The sequence below is a fragment of the Gavialis gangeticus genome, unplaced genomic scaffold (assembly GCF_001723915.1).
Source record: "Gavialis gangeticus isolate Ggan-Ray unplaced genomic scaffold, GavGan_comp1, whole genome shotgun sequence".
Taxonomy (NCBI): Eukaryota; Metazoa; Chordata; order Crocodylia; family Gavialidae; genus Gavialis; species Gavialis gangeticus.
This window is the reverse complement of record NW_017728992.1, coordinates 95,799,374-95,818,237: the sequence shown is the minus strand read 5'-3', so window position 1 is coordinate 95,818,237 and position 18,864 is coordinate 95,799,374. Positions and strand designations below refer to the sequence as shown.

General features: G+C 39.9%; 1 protein-coding gene across 1 annotated transcript in view; it reads right to left on the bottom strand.

The window, feature by feature from the left end:
* The window catches only part of MYOM1 (myomesin 1), a 154,798-nt gene that overhangs the window by 106,414 nt on the left and 29,520 nt on the right, over positions 1–18,864 (bottom strand). Inside the window, exons 4-10 of the mRNA XM_019525827.1 lie at positions 12,490–12,700; positions 11,532–11,689; positions 7,044–7,136; positions 5,686–5,774; positions 5,485–5,547; positions 849–1,013; positions 77–238 (exon numbers count right to left, since the gene is read on the bottom strand). Of these exons, the coding sequence (XP_019381372.1) occupies positions 77–238; positions 849–1,013; positions 5,485–5,547; positions 5,686–5,774; positions 7,044–7,136; positions 11,532–11,689; positions 12,490–12,700 (941 nt within the window). The remainder of the gene's footprint in view (positions 1–76; positions 239–848; positions 1,014–5,484; positions 5,548–5,685; positions 5,775–7,043; positions 7,137–11,531; positions 11,690–12,489; positions 12,701–18,864) is intronic.

The following is an 18,864-nucleotide window of genomic DNA, read 5'->3' as shown; positions in this document are numbered from 1 at the left end:
ACTCATCTTAAACAACTCTGTAACCACATTTACTTGCTACTTGTGTAATTCATAGGGTAGCATCACCATGTCTTACCTCGAACAAAGACATAACTGCTGTACTGTTCATAGTAGTCTCCCATCACGACACGTAGAGTATAAAGACCTTCATCTTCCTTGTTTGCATGTGTAAGGGTTAGCGTAGCTCGTTCCCCACTCCAATGCATATTAACCCATTTGGAGGGTGTAATAAGAACTCCTAGAAGTTAGAGTGTTTCATAAAGAGAGGTGGCAAAATTAAATCTATCCCTAAATACAGTGAAACTCATAGTACAGACCATCTTTAATAGACAATTTCTTGTTAAGAAACAATCACAATGTCCCCCTAACTCTGATCCTGCATCAGTTTTAAAGTGGATTTAGTGGTTCAACAGCATGAAGGGGCTGACTTTTATAAATCTCTTTTATGGTCACTAAAGAGAGGTTTCAGTGGATCAATAAACAACACAAGTCAAATAGACTGTATAGAGAATGCTGTATAAAAAAAGTAGAGCCAATTAAAATGTTTCTGATATAATTTTTTTTAAAGACTTCAAAATATTTTCACAGAATTACCCACTTGTTTACTAATCATCTATGTAGTAAATTGAAGTTTTATAAGCTTCAAATTTGTGAAAAGTATTGAATTTTAAAAAATGGAAATATTTTATTTGAAAAATAATTGCAAAAAATCTATTGCCCCCATTTTAATTAGATCAATTTGATACAATATAGCCTTATAGTTATTCCTATCATACCTTCACATGATATTAAAGTGAATAAATCTTTCAGTCAGACAAATTTACAGTCCACTTAGAAAGCGTTCTCACCATTCCTGTACCACTGGATCTCTGGCTGGAAGCGTTTAATCTCAGGATGAATGATTACTGTGCAACCCAGACTCATTGTCTCTCCTTCTCTCCCAAAGGTTACCTCAAATTTGTCAACAAAATGGATTTCAAACCTTGAGGCATAGCCATGTGGGGTAACACCAACTGCATAAAGAAACAATATTGACGGTTTCTATCCTTTTGTAAGGGTAAAAGACAAAACCATGCCAAAAGCTCACAATACATTAGGTGATGGCTGGGCTATAAATGAAAACAAATATCAAAACACAGGCAACAGATTTGAAAGGGACTTCTGGGGTCATCAAGTCCAGTTTCCTGCTGGCACAGGCAATCATGCCACAATCTTTTAAATCAGTTTAAGTAGATCAAACTTGATGTTGGTTAGATTTCTTCTCCTACTACTGCTATTGGAAAGCTGCTCCAGCTTCTCATCATGGTGGCTACAACAATTTCTATGGGTATTTTTAAGTCTTCGTTTTCTCACGTACTACATGTCCCCAGATAATGCATGCACTTTGTTTATGGGAAGGCAGAATGAAGATTTCCACCCCTCAGCCCCCGGAGTTGTTGTAGAATACAGCAGACAGAACCAAATCTTCACCTCACTTGCTCTCCCTTTCCTGTTCAAGCAAAAGTGACAGCTTTAACTTTTTCACAGCTGAATTGGCTGCTAAGCCAAAAGATTAAATTACAGCTGTTGTTGAAGACTGGACTTCATGGATGGATCTAGAATTTTGAAAAGAGCTGAAAACACTCTGTGGAATAGAAAAAGAAAGATCACGGGTATCTAACAGACAGCAAAATTGCTAAAGACAGAAAAGCTTGATTAGTGGAACTTCAAGACTTAAAAAAGAGAGAATGTTGTTAATACCTGTGGAGTGAAGAGCAGGACTCAGGTAGATTATAATGAACCATGAAGTCAATTGACTCCATCAGCATTGCCTGAGGTTAGGACCACAGGGATTTGAAGCCAAGGCAGCCAGGCCAACAGATAGACTTGGTCCTCAGCACCACCACAGAGCTGGTCAGATACCAGCACCAGCCCAGCCTCATTTCTCCCAAAAGGACATCAACGAGGATGCAGGTGACCAGGAAGAACCTATAGGCACTGTGAGCCCCTGATGGGAGGGCTGTAAGACCTGTCCTATTTCCAGTGGGACTAAACCTTAGCATTTGTTTAGTGACCGTGTCAAGATGATCCTAACTTCCATAATTTGGAAAAAAGTCAGGGGCTAGGGCTCTTTCTACTGAGCTCCTCCTGGGAGGGTGCTGGGAGCCTGGCACAGCAGGAAGGGCGGAGGGAGGGGCCAGCTGAGGAAAAGTGGGAGCTGGGCAGGGATGCAAGACAGTGGGTGAGCAGTGGTGGCCCCGTCTGGAGTCCTGAGCAGGGAAGGAGTCATTAGGGGATGGTGCAGAGGAAGCCCCAGGGCATGGGCAGCTGTTGCAAGGCGTGGAGCTCTCCAGCCCTTGCCCAGCAAAGAGGTGTTCAGGCAGAAGCCGGGTGGCAGCATGGGTGGGTCTGCCTCCAGCCCACTGAACGAGGGCAAGTGCAGGAAGGGATTGGTATCTTCAAATGTTCAGCCTATTTTATTTAAGTTTTATAAATATTTAATTTTTTTAAAATATATATAAAAGTAAAATCTATCCATTTGTTTTTGTTATTTGAAATTGATCCGTCATGCTTGATGGGCAATTCGTTAGTGTGTGTGTGTATATACATATATATGAACAAGCATATAATACTCACTTTTCCTCCCAAACTCAGCCCCCTCAAAACTGGGGTACATATATTAAGTAGGAAAACAGATTTTTTTTCTGCTGGAGGTTGAAAGCACCCTAATTTGCTGCTCATGGACTGTTTTATAACCTCTTTAGCTCAGACATTTTAGTTCTTTTCCAAACTGTAGTTCTACCCTGAGAAACCAATCTTCAGGAGCTGCTAGGGATTCTGCCTTAGTTATGCAGAAGGAGAAAGAGAAGAAGGGAGAGCTGAAAATTAGGCTCTGCCTTTGCTTTATGCAGCCATAACTATAGAAAAATCTTTTTTCTTCATTTTGTCCTTCAAAAACAAGATGACTTGGGTGGATCCAGGATTTTGTAAAGGGGGGTGTGGGAGCCACCACTGGTGCTGCCAGGGTGGCTGCATCTCCTGCTCCAAGTTTCCTTCCCCCATACTAGGCATCCCCTGCAGCAGGACCAGCAGTGGAGGACTTCTTAAAGTCCATCAGTCAGGTAAGAATCTTCCCTTCTCCATCTCATTCCCTCCTCCCCTCCCCTCTCTGCTCAGCAATATGTTCCCTCTTCTCCACTCTCTCCTTTCCCACTCACCACTGCCACTGTTTCTGCTGCCACCCACTCCTTGGGGACAAGGGAGTGGGGAGAGGAGACTCAAGAGTCACTCCTGCCCCATTCCACCAGGCTGTTCAGGGAGCTGGAACTGTCTAGGACAGCAGTCGCAGTGGCAGCAGGTGGTTTTCTTTCTCTCACGCTTGCTTCTGGACTGGCAGGGAACCCACAGGGGGACTGAGCAAGAAGGGGAAACTCACCCATCACTACCACTGTCCCTGGCTGAGCCCAGCTCACCTCAGAGCACAGCTGGAGCAAGCTGGAGTGATTCTGGACCCTCTCCTGCCTCCAGGTAAACACAGCCAGTGGGGACAGCAGCAGCAGGCAGGAGGGGGAAATTGGAGGGGAGCACAGAGGGGAAAGGAGGTGGGCTAATCATTACTTTCTTCAGGGACTTAAAAAGAGTCCCTTACTCCATCAAAAGAGGGGTGTCCATGTCGCTACACACTCTTTGGAACCACCCCTGCAAGGTGAGTATCAGATTTGGGGGCATGTTGTATGCAAGAAAACACATCAGTAGGCCAGAATTCTTGTTGTTAGTCACTGTCTTACATTTCATGAGATTAAATTTAATTTCACAAAAGGGAAATGTGTGAGGCAAGGAGGCTGGTGTTTGGCTCTGTAAGATGGATATCACCCTGGATGGGAGGACTCCTAGGATTCAGCTTGGGCCCTTGCTTTCAATGGGGCAGAAACTTCCCTACTGTTCTCCATCTATTTAATCCCATGACTATTAAATGCAAGGTGAAGTGGACCACCTTCAAGAAAGAAGGCTGAGTGGCCTCTGGATAATAGGCAAACACACATGATGGCCCTCCTACTCCACTTTATTTCTGGCAGGGAAGTGGCAGGTGTGCAGGGCAGTTCACATGGTGTTATAGAATCCAAAAATGGTGTTAAGTGCAAAAACTGCAGTTATATGCTATGTTCATGGTATTTAGCCATGTACAGTGAAGCAGGAGTCTGCTCTTGATGTCCACTATTGGTCGTCTTGATATCAAGGAACCAAAGAGAATAAAGTAGGCAACAAACATTACTTCATTTAGTCTAGCCCATGAAGCTGAAGCCAAAGCAAATTTGTCCTCTTCTAAACATTCTGTGATGTTGTTTGTATCCAATATAGCCTTATATGTTTCAAAGGATGATGCTTTTTCCTCCAGATCTAAGTGCAATATACATATCACAGTATTTTTTACAGAAGCAAGATACTGGCTGCCATAGTTCCCCTGCTTCACCTGTGGCAGGTTAGGGTATTAGGTCTATGTTGTGTCAGGGCTCATGGTAGTCTTATGTAGAGTTTTAGGGTGCAGAGAGAAGTGCAGCTCCCCGCTGTAATTGAGAACATTTTGCTGGAACTGTTCTGAGTTGCAACAATCCCTTGGAACAAACAGAAGTTCACTGTTGGTTCCAGAGGGGAGGGGAATATAGCTGCTGGCTGTGAACCTGCAGCTGGTTTCCCCTAGCAATGGCCCCTCCTCTCTGCCAGGCTGCAAAGTTTGCAGAACTGGACGGGGAAAGGGAGCAAAGGGAGCTCATTCTAGGGCTTCCCCAGCCAGCACGGGAGAGTGGGGTGGGTAAGCTGGAGCTCCAATACACCTGCCCCACCTGAAAAACCCCCAGACCAAATTCCCTTTGGTCCCTTTTCCTGCTCCTATTCTGAAAACAGCTGCACTGCTGGAAGGCAGTCCAGACCGAAGTTACAGAAGATGCTCCATTTTGAAACATCTTCATTTGACCTGTCATGCAATGAGGGCTCAGATTTTTACTGGATCAGCTATTTTTAAGCTGTCTGCAGCTGTGTACTTGCATTTGGTCACAGCTATAGACCACTTTTTGTGGCCAAATCAAACAAATATTGTCACGCCTGTCTGTAGATTACGGTTTGTATGGAATAGTTGGGTTAGGGATGATCCTGCCTCAGGCAGGGTGTTGGACTAGATGACCTCTGGAAGTCCCTTCCAATCTGACTTCTTTATGACTATGACACAGTATATCCCACTATTTTACCAGATAAGTACAGTAGATGTTTGTTAAATAAACAAGAATAGCAATAAACACCAAACTATAACATCAGAGTACACATTCTGATTTTTAGAGATGTTGAATTCTTGCAGATCTAAATGACTTCAGCTGAACTGATAGTATTCAGCTTCTCTGAAAAATCAAAACCATTTTGTTTATATAAAATGTTACCATATATTTTGTTGGTAGTTGTCAATGAGCCATAATTTTTAAAGGATAGCTTAGGCAAACACATCTTTGAACTTACAGCTGAGAGGCATAGTGACAATTCCAGCATGAAAAAAGGTGTCATCAATTTCTCCCTTATATCCTAGCAAAAAAGGGAATAAAAAAGAGAGAGTGAACCTAGGTATGATGACTGAGAAGTAATCAGGTCTTTGAGCCAAGTAAATCAGATTAAAATTCACTTTAGAGAGAAACTGTGGGAAAACATTCCCTGCAAACCTACTCTTTACCACGATGGATGCATAAGCTGAAAGTTCTCCTTTAACATTCATAGCAGAAGCACGATACTGAGCAGTGTCTTCAAATTCACATCTGAAATGATGCAAATATTTAGGCAGGCCACACAACATTTTAACATTTCTAGATTATTTGTGATAAATATACAATTTTCTAAAGACAAAAGCCCCGTCCTCCCCATGACTATTTATCATAGGAGTATTCTGTGTTTACTGAGAAGCTGTTTACTGTAATTGAGTTTAATTGTGGGTCTAACCTACAGTCCTTATTCAAGTAAAATCCCCAACTGAAGTCAGCATAAATTATACACGATTATGGACTGAGACTTCCTTTCTTTTCAGTGGTTCCTAGATAGGCCATGGGTGTAACGTACAGAACTTGGCCTAATGAGATCTTTAAGTAGTATAGGCCTATCTCACTTGGTAAGTAGAAGGGGTGAACTGGTCTGAAAATGAGACTTGGCTTGAAACTTTGCCCATCTTCCAGTGATCTGAACTGAATTCTCATAACACATAAATTAACATGCAAGTCTTCCCTACCTTCTTCCTTCATTCTGACCAGCAACTAGACTGGCCATATTAGATTCCTTATTCACCCTTCCTTTTTTCCAACCCTTCAATAGCACTCCAGATCCTATGCCTTCTGGGCAATTATGCATCATATTACAATAGCTACAATACTCCCTGTCTGCTTGGGCCTTGACTCTAGTGAATTCAAATGCAAAACCTGCTATAACTCACAGGTCTCAGAGAGCAAAAATTATGAATTCAGTAAAATCCAGCAGCCAAAGGAAAGCTTTCTGGAGTTTCACACAGCAAGTTCAATATTATAAATAGACTTCCTGTTTTAATTTTTCTTAGATACAGGCTACTTTAAAACAGCTCCCTATTGTGGCTGAATACTGCTAAAACTTTTCTCTTTGTGTGTACTGGGGGGAAGCTCAATACTTTCTCCATTTTTGGAAGGGCTAACAATCAGGATTTTCACCTTATTTAAAAATACTTGCTAGATATACTAATGTGTATCTCTCACACTTAAAGCCTGTACAGTTTTTGTTACCAAATTTATACTGAGGAATTTAAAATGTTTGAACCTGAGAAGGTGGAGGCAGCAGAAGTTATCTAAAGTGCCCCAACTATTTGTGACTCAGCTGTAAACAGCACTATAATATAATTGTACCTCACTTAGGAAAATTACAGATGAAAAGCAGAACTGCTTAAATATTTACTAGAGATAGTTCATCTATACCAATGTGATAGCATCTACAATAAATAAATGCACTTAAAAATCAACAGTTAACATTTTTGCTTAAATGATCTCTTATGTTAACCAGTATTCCCTTACGTGCTAATCTCCAGTGAGTGTAGCCCATATCGACTTTCAATGACATACTTGCCCGGGTTAGTATGTACGTTGATGGGCACATTGTTTTTGTACCTATGAAACAACAAAAACAGCATGTGGTAAACTGAAGTACAAATCATCTACTTTAAAAGGGCAAGTATTTGATGTTAGAGGTTTAACCGTATCAGCTGTAGTTTCTCTATGATGCTCCTGGATAAGATGCAGTCTAACATCCTTTAAATTCATTGCACACTTTCCTTTTGAGGCCCAAATTCTCACTTTAGGGTTCAAATGAATTTTATCCTTTAATACAAAAATGAATAAATGATGGACAAATATGTGCATATTACCATGAACTTCAGGTGACCGCATTATTTAGGAGTGGCAGAGCCACAAGGGAACACTTTTAGACTTCTACAGATTAGCAAAACTCTGCATTTTCAGTCTAAGTCCTATCCTACACTTACATTTGTGCAGGCATAATCTATGATGGAATAAACCCTACTGTAGAGGCAGTTATACTGCCAAAAAGTCCTCTTACTGGTATAGCTAATCTTAATTCAGGATCTGGCATAAGCTATACAAACAAGGGGATTTATTACCTGATACAAACTGTCTACAGTAGGAAGGTTTTCTGGTATAGATATCTCTTCAGTGACTGAAGATGAAGGAAGGAGGAAATTAATCAGACAGCAGGACTTCACTATTCAATTTTACCCAGGCAGTGATAATTTCAGGCGCTGTGTGAGCTGTCTTCACTCTCAAGAAAAGTAATAGTAGACTAATAGTACAGGATATGTTTATTAATTAGGAAGGTATTACTTATGGATAAAACACAGTGATATTAGATAAGTTAATGGCCATTTAGTAGTAGTGTTCACTTGGGAGACCAACCAAAATTGGTTATCTAGCTAAGATGGCCTTCTAATAAAGTTGGAGCAAATCTGTACTCTTTAATTTCAGGATAGTCTGAGAAGCTCTATAAAGACAATATAAAGGAACTTTAGGTTGGATACTAGGATGAAATTAATCTCTATAAGGATGGTCAAGTATTGGAACAAGCTATTTAGAGAGGTTGTGGAATCTCTATTCTTGGAAAGTTTCAAGAGCTGGTTAGACAAACACTTGACTGGGATGATTAAATCAGGGATCATTCACCTTGAGCAAGGAGATGGACAAGATGGCCTCCTGTGGTGCCTTCTAGTCTTACTTTTCTATGATTCCAAAGGTTTCCTGTACTATTTAATATATATGTATAAAAGTATTGGATTTTTAGATTAATATGCATGAAAATTACAATAATTCTTACTTTTAAGAGATTCAATCATTTTGTGATTTATAATAAACATTCATCAAAAGGGATTTATTTGCTTGGTTTTGTTTTTAGAAATGTCATAATTTATTTCCTTGTTTTCGACCACGGAAGGAAATAAGAACTAATCTGCCAATGGTATATGCTGTTCTACAAAACAACTAAGAAACATGCAGCTGGATTTATACCATGAGTATTATTGAGCATTCTTTTAAAATGTAGTTCAAAGTAAAGCTCCACCTGCTGTCAAACCCTTATATTAAAATTGCTTTTTCATGCTTATTACTATTGGGAAAAAAGAACAGTACCCATATCTGCAAATTTGTGGGTAGATGTTTAAGGTTGAGGTTTTCAAAAGTGCCAAAGTGAGTTAGGAACCTATGTCCCACTGACTTTCAATTCAAACCCCATCTCAGTGCAAAGTCTAGCAAGATAGAATTGATACAAAAGCATTCTGTGGGAATCGGATGAAGGAATCCCCTTTCTCAGATTGTGAATAGCACTGGAGTGGCTTGACAGCCAGTATACACCCCCTGTTCTTTTATTATCTTGCCCCAAAAGAAACAATGGTTAGTAGACCTATATAGAGGTGGAGCTACCTTTCACCACTCCTCGTCTGACCTTCCTATACTGTTTTCAAATTGTACTGCCTGGGAATGCGCAAAGCATCCATACAGAACTCAAGTTGGTGGATGAGGTACTGACCGTGTGCACTGGCTCCCCAGATAGTAACACATGCCCACAAAGTGGAAATACACTACTTATGTTTATAGACAAGGATTTGGGGTCAAGATACATCTACATCTAGATATATAAAATGCTGTGATCACCTTGAGAAACACTGTGAGAAAAACTTCTCATCAAATAGCAAAAGCATGAGGATACAAAAATCAGTGACTGGATGCCCCTGAATGTTTTCACGTGAATGTGGACTCATTCCATCTCATACAGATTTCTAACAAGTGGAAATTATGCCATAAATCTTTCAAAGTATTGCCAGAAGTATATATTATTTGTATCTGACCAATTATTTTCTTTAGGGGGCACGACAGGGGATATAACAGTGTGCATTTTACTTCTGACCTCCCAAACTAAAGATTTGTCCCTGTAACCTGCAATAGGGAGCTCCAACCCAGTGCTGAGCACCTGCTGAGTTCAGTAGAAGCTTGGCTTCACAAGTGACCATTGTATGACTGAGCTCTAAATGAATAACATTAGTGTTTAGAATACTTCTTTTCTTGTCATTATCAGGTTTGTAAAAAGAATAATAGATTAGATTTTGGCAAGTTTATATTCATCTTACACTTTAGAAGGACTACTTGTTACTTTTGGAAAGTCAAATTCCAGAAGAGCCAAGTCATTAGCTAATGTTGGATCCTAACCCGCTTGCTATCATTCTGTATTAATAGTTTTCACTTTCTGTTGCAGGTCTCAAATGTCCTAGGTTTCCATATCTTCTTTCCACTAGAGCCAGTAAGACTGTATCACACAGTAAAAGATTCCTACAGTGAAAACTCCTAGGATTTTTTTACTTATCACTCCTGGCATGCAAGGGAATATGTGAATGACATCTGATTAACAAACACTGAATGAGAGCTGGTAAATGCACTTCACTGTTGCTCTGTATCCTAGAGCAAAGCACCTGCTGCAAGGATTGCATGCTGGTTCATTCTTTCCATTAACAGTGAGTGGCAAGCTAATATCTAATATAGAGTTCATGCTGAATGTGAAGTAATTCAGGCTACAGACTGAAAACTATATATAATACCTTCCATGCTGATAAAAGACTTTTTCAAATGCCTTTGCAGATAGTTCCCATTATACAGTTTATTGATATAATGAACATTTAATGCTGAACATATGGTGATTTTCTGTCATCTTTTATGTGCTAAAATTTATGATATATATGCACAGTCTCAAAGTATCACAGATAATAAAAGTACATATGTATGATGTTCCATTTCAAGCCTGAAAAAAACATTATTATGTCTTTATCTATTGTTTAAACGACTAATTATATTTTTATGGAATTGAAACCAGGCAAAAAAGGATCAGCTTGACAAGTGATAAGACAGAAAGGCTCTACAGTTCAGCACCAGTTAAACAAGAATAAAACACCAGTCAAGGTAGACACTAGCCCAAGGGTCTAATTAGACTGTCACCTCTTTCCCACACAATTTTCAGTAGTATATTTGAGTCCTTTTATATTAAGGTCTTCTCCAAGGGCCATTCTAGTAAATAGAAAGCTTCCAAGAGAATTCAGTGGCCTTTGGATCAGCATTAAACCTATCTCCAGAATCTGGTTTTAAATAATTATGATGGACCTTCCATGAGTGCATGTGAACCTTGAGACTTCATTTTCATGGAGTCAGGCTACTATAACTGATTAGCATTTAAGCAGCTTCTCTCTCACCACAGCAGTTATAAATGTTCCAGAATCATTAAAGATTATCTGAGGCCACAATGGTAAAGGGGCTTGAAAAGTATTTTAAATAATAAAGTAAAGAGCACTGGGAGAGTGGTCTACAAAGTATGGTCTCTGTTTTTTAAATTTTTAATTTTATTTTAGAAATATTATGCATGTCTGCCACCTTAGCATCGTACAAATACAGCTAACTACATCCTTCTGTTCTTCTTTTTTATTGGAGATTCTTGGGAGTCTCAGGGTACATCTACACGAGACACTAAATGCGCATTAGGCTAATTCTAGTGCACATTAGCATGTCACACAAAAAGCACCCTAATGCGCAGCAGACTTAGTCTATTGCGCATTGTCACAAAAAAAGCATTCATCTGTGCTAATGTGCAGTTGTGCCAATTATGGATACTAAACTTAATGCACTATAATTCTGGTGCATTAATAAATGTGTAGACTTGCCCTCAGAGTATGTTCATTATGAGCTTTCTCATCACAACCAAAACTATAGAAGTAATGATCTTAATGGAACCACTTATGGTATAAGCAACTATTCAGCGTGAATAAGGAGGGTTGAATAACCCTCATCATATTCACTCCTCTATCTCATGACTCTCTTTCTTTATCATCACAGTGCACTGATTGCATATCTCCATTGACCTTTCCTGAGTGTCTCCCACATAGTTTTCCAAAGCGTTTACAAATTCAGAACAGATAAATAAAATTAACAACAACATCATGGATAGAGATGCAAGCCTACCATGTAACACGGGGTTCTGGCCAGCCAGTCACAGTGCAATGTAATTTAACGTTCTGTTTTTCCCAGACAGTGTGGGACCGAGGCTTGATAACAAACTCAGGAGCATGTAAAAGTTTATCTTCATTCAACTTTCGGTGAAATTCCTGAGTCTCTTCTATCTGGAAGAGAATATTTCATCATAAAACCCAGCATTAAACTATAAACCCAACATAAAATTACTGATTCATTCCCCAGAAATGTTTTGGGATATTTTTCCAGAATTAGATTTTGAGTTCTGCCTGCAGAATACTTGCAACCTCTCCCAGCTTGGTGTCATCCACAAATGTTGTGTGTACACTATCTATTCTGTTATTCAAGTCATTCATGAAAATATTGACTAGAACCAGGCCCAGTACAAATCTCTGTGGGATCTCACTTGACAGGCCTTCCATTTTGGAAGTGAACGACTGATAACTGCCCTTACAGTATTTTTTTTTTCAACCAGTTGTGTACTAAATATCAAAGCTGCCAGTAATTCTGGACCAAATTTTGGATGCCTTTAACAATTCCCTTCCTTAATTCCCACTGTCTTCAGGAAGCAGATTTTATACAGCCCTTTTACACAGCCTCTCTCTTTCATCACAAGCAGACCTCCATAGTTATGTAAGAGGGAGTATGCTGCACCATTTAAAGGAAGAATGTAAAAATAATCCTTTTTCCCAAAAGCAACTCGGGAGCTTCCAGTACTTCCAGTGAGGCACTGTCCTCTCCCATGTACTCAAAACACGGTTCTGGCTAAAAGCCAAAATACAAGCTTTTGAAAACACTTCCAGTTGATTGTTGCTTTGATTACTGCATTACAATCATGGTGTAGATCCTGGCTGTAGATCAGGTGCTAGGGAACTATACCACACAGAATAAGAAGAAAATCCCAAGTGCAAACAATTTACAATCTATGGGTTCTTTTGTGTTTTATTACCGTTTTCCTTAGGGCCAAACGTTCAGCTGACTCTCGTATTGCTACTTTCCTTGATTTCTTCTCATGCTGCTCTTCTGCAGATGAAGCAGCCACTCTGCTGCTCACACTAACTCCTTCACCTGTAGCAAAAAGGTTCCTTCTGGCAATGTATGCAGCACTTTCCTTGATCCTTTCCTCTTCTGTATCTGTAATTCCACTGGCATACACATCACTGAAGGGATTGAAAAAAGCATAATCACTGTGGCAAAAAACATTTCATTTGCAACATCTGCTATTAGCTTAGCCCACTACAATGAATAAATAACAATTAATAAATAACAGCCAATAGACTGCTTATGAAGCCTTTCTACTTTAAGGATCATCACCCCTGAAACAGTTCCATATCCCAACAACAAAAGATTCACAGCAGTGTACAGGTGAATGACTGAGTATATTTTGCTGTTTAAATCCATTACCATTTTCAATGCATTTATCTATTACATGTGCCATGCAGGTTTTTAATCTAGTAACTCTCCTGCTATGCTTTCACTTTTCCATTTTAATAAAGATTAGTGCAAAACAAAATAATACTTCAATCACTGACTTCCTTATACCTCTAGCACTTACAGTAGCAATACAAAAGTGGGTAGATTGCAGCTGAATTATAACACTCCTAATTTATATACTACAAAAAATTATGTCCAAGAAAAGCAACATTTTATTCTTTAATGTTATTTGTTCTTCAGACAGGGTTTTGAATACTACTGTCTCATCCCTGAGTCAGCCACAGGCATTTTACAGATGTAGGAGGCAGTGAACACAATTTTATTAGTATCAGTGGGCATGTCTACATGAGATGTCTACTATGGAGTTAATTTGCTGTGCAGTAAATTGTCACCATCTGCATGTGCAGTGCTATTAGGCTGCAGTAAATGAATTCACTTTGCTGTAAGATAGTACTGTCTAACACAAGTACTATCCTATGGTGGCATAGTTGCATGTGGTAAAACACACATGTAGGCAGAGACAGGGATGGCTGGGGCAGAGGGTGCTTCAGTGTGGGGGCTGTCTGCCAGCTAGTCCCACACTATAGCACCCTTGTGCCCCAGCCAGCCCCTCCACAGCACACTGAGCCAGGGCAGAGCAGTCCTAGGCTGGCAGGCTGACCTCCAGGTCCCTCACCAGCTGAATGTACTGCAGTGCCAGGGACACATGTAAACTGGAGCACACACGCTGCACTGGAGTTTATTGCTTCTCATTAATAGCATGTGTAGACATGTCTAGTGGGTCAAATTCTGCCTTCAGATCCATGCACTACAACTGTTTCTACCTTTTTGGTTAGAAATGTTGGAACTTAGAAACTGTTACAATTTAGCAAGCTGTGTGAGTGTTCCTTGATATACCGAGATGCCTTACTATAGTTCTGGTAGATTCAGCTACTGCAGTTGTGTATGCGCAATATTCAGTTTCACAGCATAAACTGGTTTTACTTAAAAGCTTGCTAGATGCCTTTCTGATGATTCTGAGGTATTTATTTCAGGTAAAAATGACAAGCTGTTCACAAGTACTGCCACTCTTGTAACATATACTCATGCAGTTAAGGACAGGACGCTACTTTATGTTTGGAAATTGTAGCTACAGCTTCCTGCCTCCTCCTCTTGTGATTTCCAATTTACCTGCAACCACAGCTGAAAAGTATTTAAAAAGTTTGCTCTTATTTTTTTAATTTATTAATATTGTATATTTGGTAGTACTTCTGAAAGATCAAAGACTGGATCTCGGGTTTTATTTGGGACTCTCTCTAAAATCATAATGAAATCCCGAGGTTCTATGTTTACTGTCATGCCAGTATCAGTAAAGAGAAGTGGTAGAACTCAGTATTGCAATAACTAGTTCTACTAACCAAGCATAACAAATTCTCAAAACACTGAAAAAAAATTACATGAGAGTTTGGACTGTTTTCTAGCTTTCTCATATATTCTAAGTCTGACTTAAACTGTATTTCAAGTGACTTTACTGGAAAGGACTTTGTAGGAAATATCTAGGGGTGGATCTAGAGGAGCGGTACAGTGGTGTGACTGCACCTCCCCCCCGCCCCTCGCCCCGCCTTTTTGGATTAGACTGCACCAAAGGAGCCTCCAGGGGCTTTTTCAAATGCCTAAAGCAGGTAAAAATTCTCCCTCCTCCTTCCTGCTCAAAGGCATCCCTTATTCCCTTCCCATTCCCCCCCACCAATCTGCTGATGCTGCTTTTCCCACTGCCCCAGGGGTGGGAGGAAACTACCAGAGCCATTCCTGTCTGCTGGGCAGGGGCTGGGATCAACTGGGGAGTGGGGGGTTTCTCCTTCTTCACATCTTCTCCCAGGGGACCATGCAGGGTAAAGGAACTACTCTCCCATTGCTTTTGTTGCCACTGTCCTCTACTCAGCTGATCCCAGTACCTGGGTAGCCTGGCAAGCTCTGGAGCTCCCCACCCCGCACAGAACAGCAGAGAAACAGCAGCAGCAGGCATGGAAGTTGGGAGATGGGGGAAAGGGAGGGGAGAGAGTATACCTCTAAGCAGGAAGGGGAAGCAGAAGGGGAAAGTGGGGGTGAATTTTCACTTCCTTTAGGGACTCATACAATTCCCAGAGGCTCCTGCAGTGCAGTCTGTCTATGCTGGTGGGGGAAGAGGAGGCCAGGAGCAGAGGGAACAGTACCACAGTAACATACAGTACAGGTTGCTGCTCCTGCCCTCTCTCCATCCCCCACTTTGGGAAATCCTGGATGTTCCCCAGGAAATATCAAGAGAATGGTCTCCCTCACCTGGAGACATCCAAAATTTCCAGACATAGCTAAATAAACCATGAGGGAAATGTCTAATAACTGCTTTGAATACTCAATTCTAATTCAACAAATATAAATGCAGTTATCTGAAGTCACTTCAAATAAACCAATGACATTTTCTTTTAAAGGTAAACTGATTTTTTTTTCTTTTTGATTACAAATGAGTAAGAGTCCATTTGGATCTGAGCAAAGTGCTGAACACCTTCTATGAGATCATGTGCACCTTCAGCTCTGAATAGGGACTCAGACCCTTGCAGAACTGGGCCACAAATTTGCAGATCTAGTATTGCTAAATAATAAGAACGTTAAAATTAAGGAGAAAGTAATTAACTCCTTTTTCAAGGCCAAAGGCCAGGATTCAGTGCTCTCTGCAACAATGGTTCGCACCATTATGACCCCTCCCACCCCCAGTGCTCATTCCTGCCCATGGCAGTGGGGGGGTTGGACTGGATGATCTGTCTAGGTCCCTTCCGACTCATTGATTCTATGATTCTATAAGCAACATATCTTTTAAATTTAAAGCACAATTCCTCCATCTTTATGTAGACACAATTCTCAGAGATTGCAATGGGAAGTTTTATGTAGACAGAGATTGCCCCAAATGACAGATTTTAAAAAACTTCTTCAGGAAGAAGAGAATGTCTATGGATTGACTAGTCTTCATAAACTTTATCTTAGACAGTTCACGCCTATGAATCAGCTTCAGTTTCAATTAAATTTGGAATACATTAAGTTAGATTGAGCCCTCTGTGCTTTATAAACTAGAATAGTGGCAGGCTTTCCCTCATTTTCTCCTCCATTTCCCTGATTTGTACCCTCTACTATTTCATAGAGGTCAATGTCTACTTTCTTGTGTGTGCGCATCCCTATGTATATGTGTGTTCACACACCTATGTAAAGCAGTCAAGAGCTAACACTTCTATTCCGAGTGAAAGAATTTTTACATCATAATCCTGAGCCCCTGCAAGTAGGATTTAAAGTGGAAACGCTGATGAGCTACAGAAACAATACTGCAGCAAATTTAATAGCCCTGTAGCATGGACAGAATGCTGAACTTGGACAGAATGATGACCTTTTAAAATAACTATACACATACACATTATCTGCCCTAGGGAAATGGCACACTGATTTCACAGGAGAATTTAGGTATGATATATTACATGCAAATGGCTGAATGCATCTGAGTTATTATCTTTCAAACAAAAATAAATACTTGGCATTGGCTTAACATGTCACTTCCATAATCCTGGCACACAGGCATGAATATGATGCCAACAAAGAGAAAAAAAAACACGTATGGAAACATGCCCACTTGGGCACTCTAATGATCATCACTGGCCTTTTAAAACTCCTCAACTAATTCAGAAACCCAATCGGAGCCAACTCAGTAGCACAAAGATATGCAATATTTTGAGTTGCCATGTGAAGGAACTAGAGTCAATAATTAGTAGTAACTGGCATAATAATAATAACAACAGTATTTAGGAAATGCATAGTATTCTTTATCTCAGGATCTCAAAATATTGTACAGACAAATAAAGTAAGCCCCCTAACATCTTTCTGAATTAGGCATCATTATATTATATACATATATGTTACAGATATACTATACTATTATACTACATATGTTATTTTAGTATGGAATTTTAGTTAAGAAGTATATATAGTAAAAGAATATACTAGGTGAGTACAGGCAGTCCTTGACTTACAACATTTCAAGTTACAACATTTTGCACTTACAATGTTTATAAATTGACACCCTGTTTCAACTTTCTGACGTAAGTTTTGAATTTACAACACTTGATCTGATGCCAAGCCACGCCAGCAAACAAATTCACTGTGTCACCCATCTCCCTGGAGAACATCTGTCCAAATTTCCTTGGACACTTTCTTTAAGAAAGCAGACAAGGCGCCAGAAAAACCTGCAGCCAAGACTCCTGAGAAGACTCCAGCCAAGAACCCTTCAAAAAGTCCAACCAAGAGCCCTTCAAAGAAGTCCTTCTATATCAATATGATTGCTATTTACAATATAAATATATTAATGTAGCTATATTACTCATCTATAATTGACTGAGTACAAAATTCTGAGTTATTTTAGGTGAAAATAGGGTATTAGGCCTTGGTTCAGGAACCAATCTCCTATTTATAACATTGTTTCCCATGGGAAAATTGTTTCTGAGTTACAACGTTTCCACTTAAGACATGGTTTTCAGGAACCAATTGTGTCGTAAGTCTGAGGACTGCCTGTAAAGTGAAGCACAGACTGGTTGTAATGCAGAATCAACAAACCAGTAGCAAGGTTAGGGCTACAATAAAGGGGAAGTGGCTATCATTTGTGTGTTGTAGCTACTCTTCTTCTCACTGAGGAATAAATCTAAATTCCACAGCTAGCTACAGCAGAAAACACACATGCTGGTCTTTGAGAGCTGATGGGGAATTGCCATTATAACACTTCTAAATCATTCCTACTGAATCACAGACAGAACTAGTTTTGCAAGAGTTGTATTGCAAGTAGTGTATGAAATTTTAAAATGTATCTACATGCAGAACAACATTTTGAAATGTAGGGTGGATATGTCTCAATTTATTGGCCAGATTAGAGAGCAAGTAGTCCATGGCCTAGAAGGATATAAGTAAAACAGCACCTGCATTCTGAAATAGCTGGAGGGAATATAATAAGAAAAAAACCTTCTGATTCAGAGATGCCTGAAAGCAAACTATTAAAAAGGCTAAAGTAAATGAAATATTTCATTAATCAGAAGAAAACCACACACAAAAGAATTCTGCACAAAGGCATGAGTGTAGATACAATAGTGTTTCCAAATTTAAGTTCTATGCTAAACCATGATACCACTAAATCCCTAAACACATCATAAATACCATGTGTTAGGCATAGCTTTGAAAGAGACACCAAAGCTGGAGAGAGAGGTGTGTATTTAACTGCAAGTGGACACAAAAAGCTTTTCTCCTTGCCTCTAATCATGAGTTAGTTTTCCATGACATACTGTGGTATGAATTAACCTGAACAAAAGACTATGCCTGGACTGCCATAGCCTCGCAATAAATCATTATGCCACATCCTAGAAAAAACAAGGAAGCCTCCTTGTTTGCCTTGGATTTGGCTCTCATGCAAAGTTCACATTCAGATTTACTTAGGACATTGCTGGCATAAAAATGTTCACATTAATAGTTCCTATGAAATAAATATCACCAGTGCCAGGGATCATTATGGTACATTATGCTGATCTTTAGACATTCATTAGTTTTGCTGACAATATTTTTTGTCTCTGCCAAGGCAAGAAATGAACTGGTTGTTTCAGTTTCACCGTCTTTAACATTAGATAAGGGATACCTTATTTATTAGAACCCAAGATTCTAATAAATAGAATTTCCAAGATTCTCTTTTCCCTATTCAACATGGGAGGAAGTCCCTCATCTTGGATCCAAGTATGAGCAGGGGGGAAAGTCAGGCTGGAGCGGAGTGAGCTAGAGAGGCTTGGTCCTCAGAGAAGCCATCTGTTGTGCTGTTTTTCAGCACCGGGTGCAGGCTGGCTGTACCCCTCCGCATGAC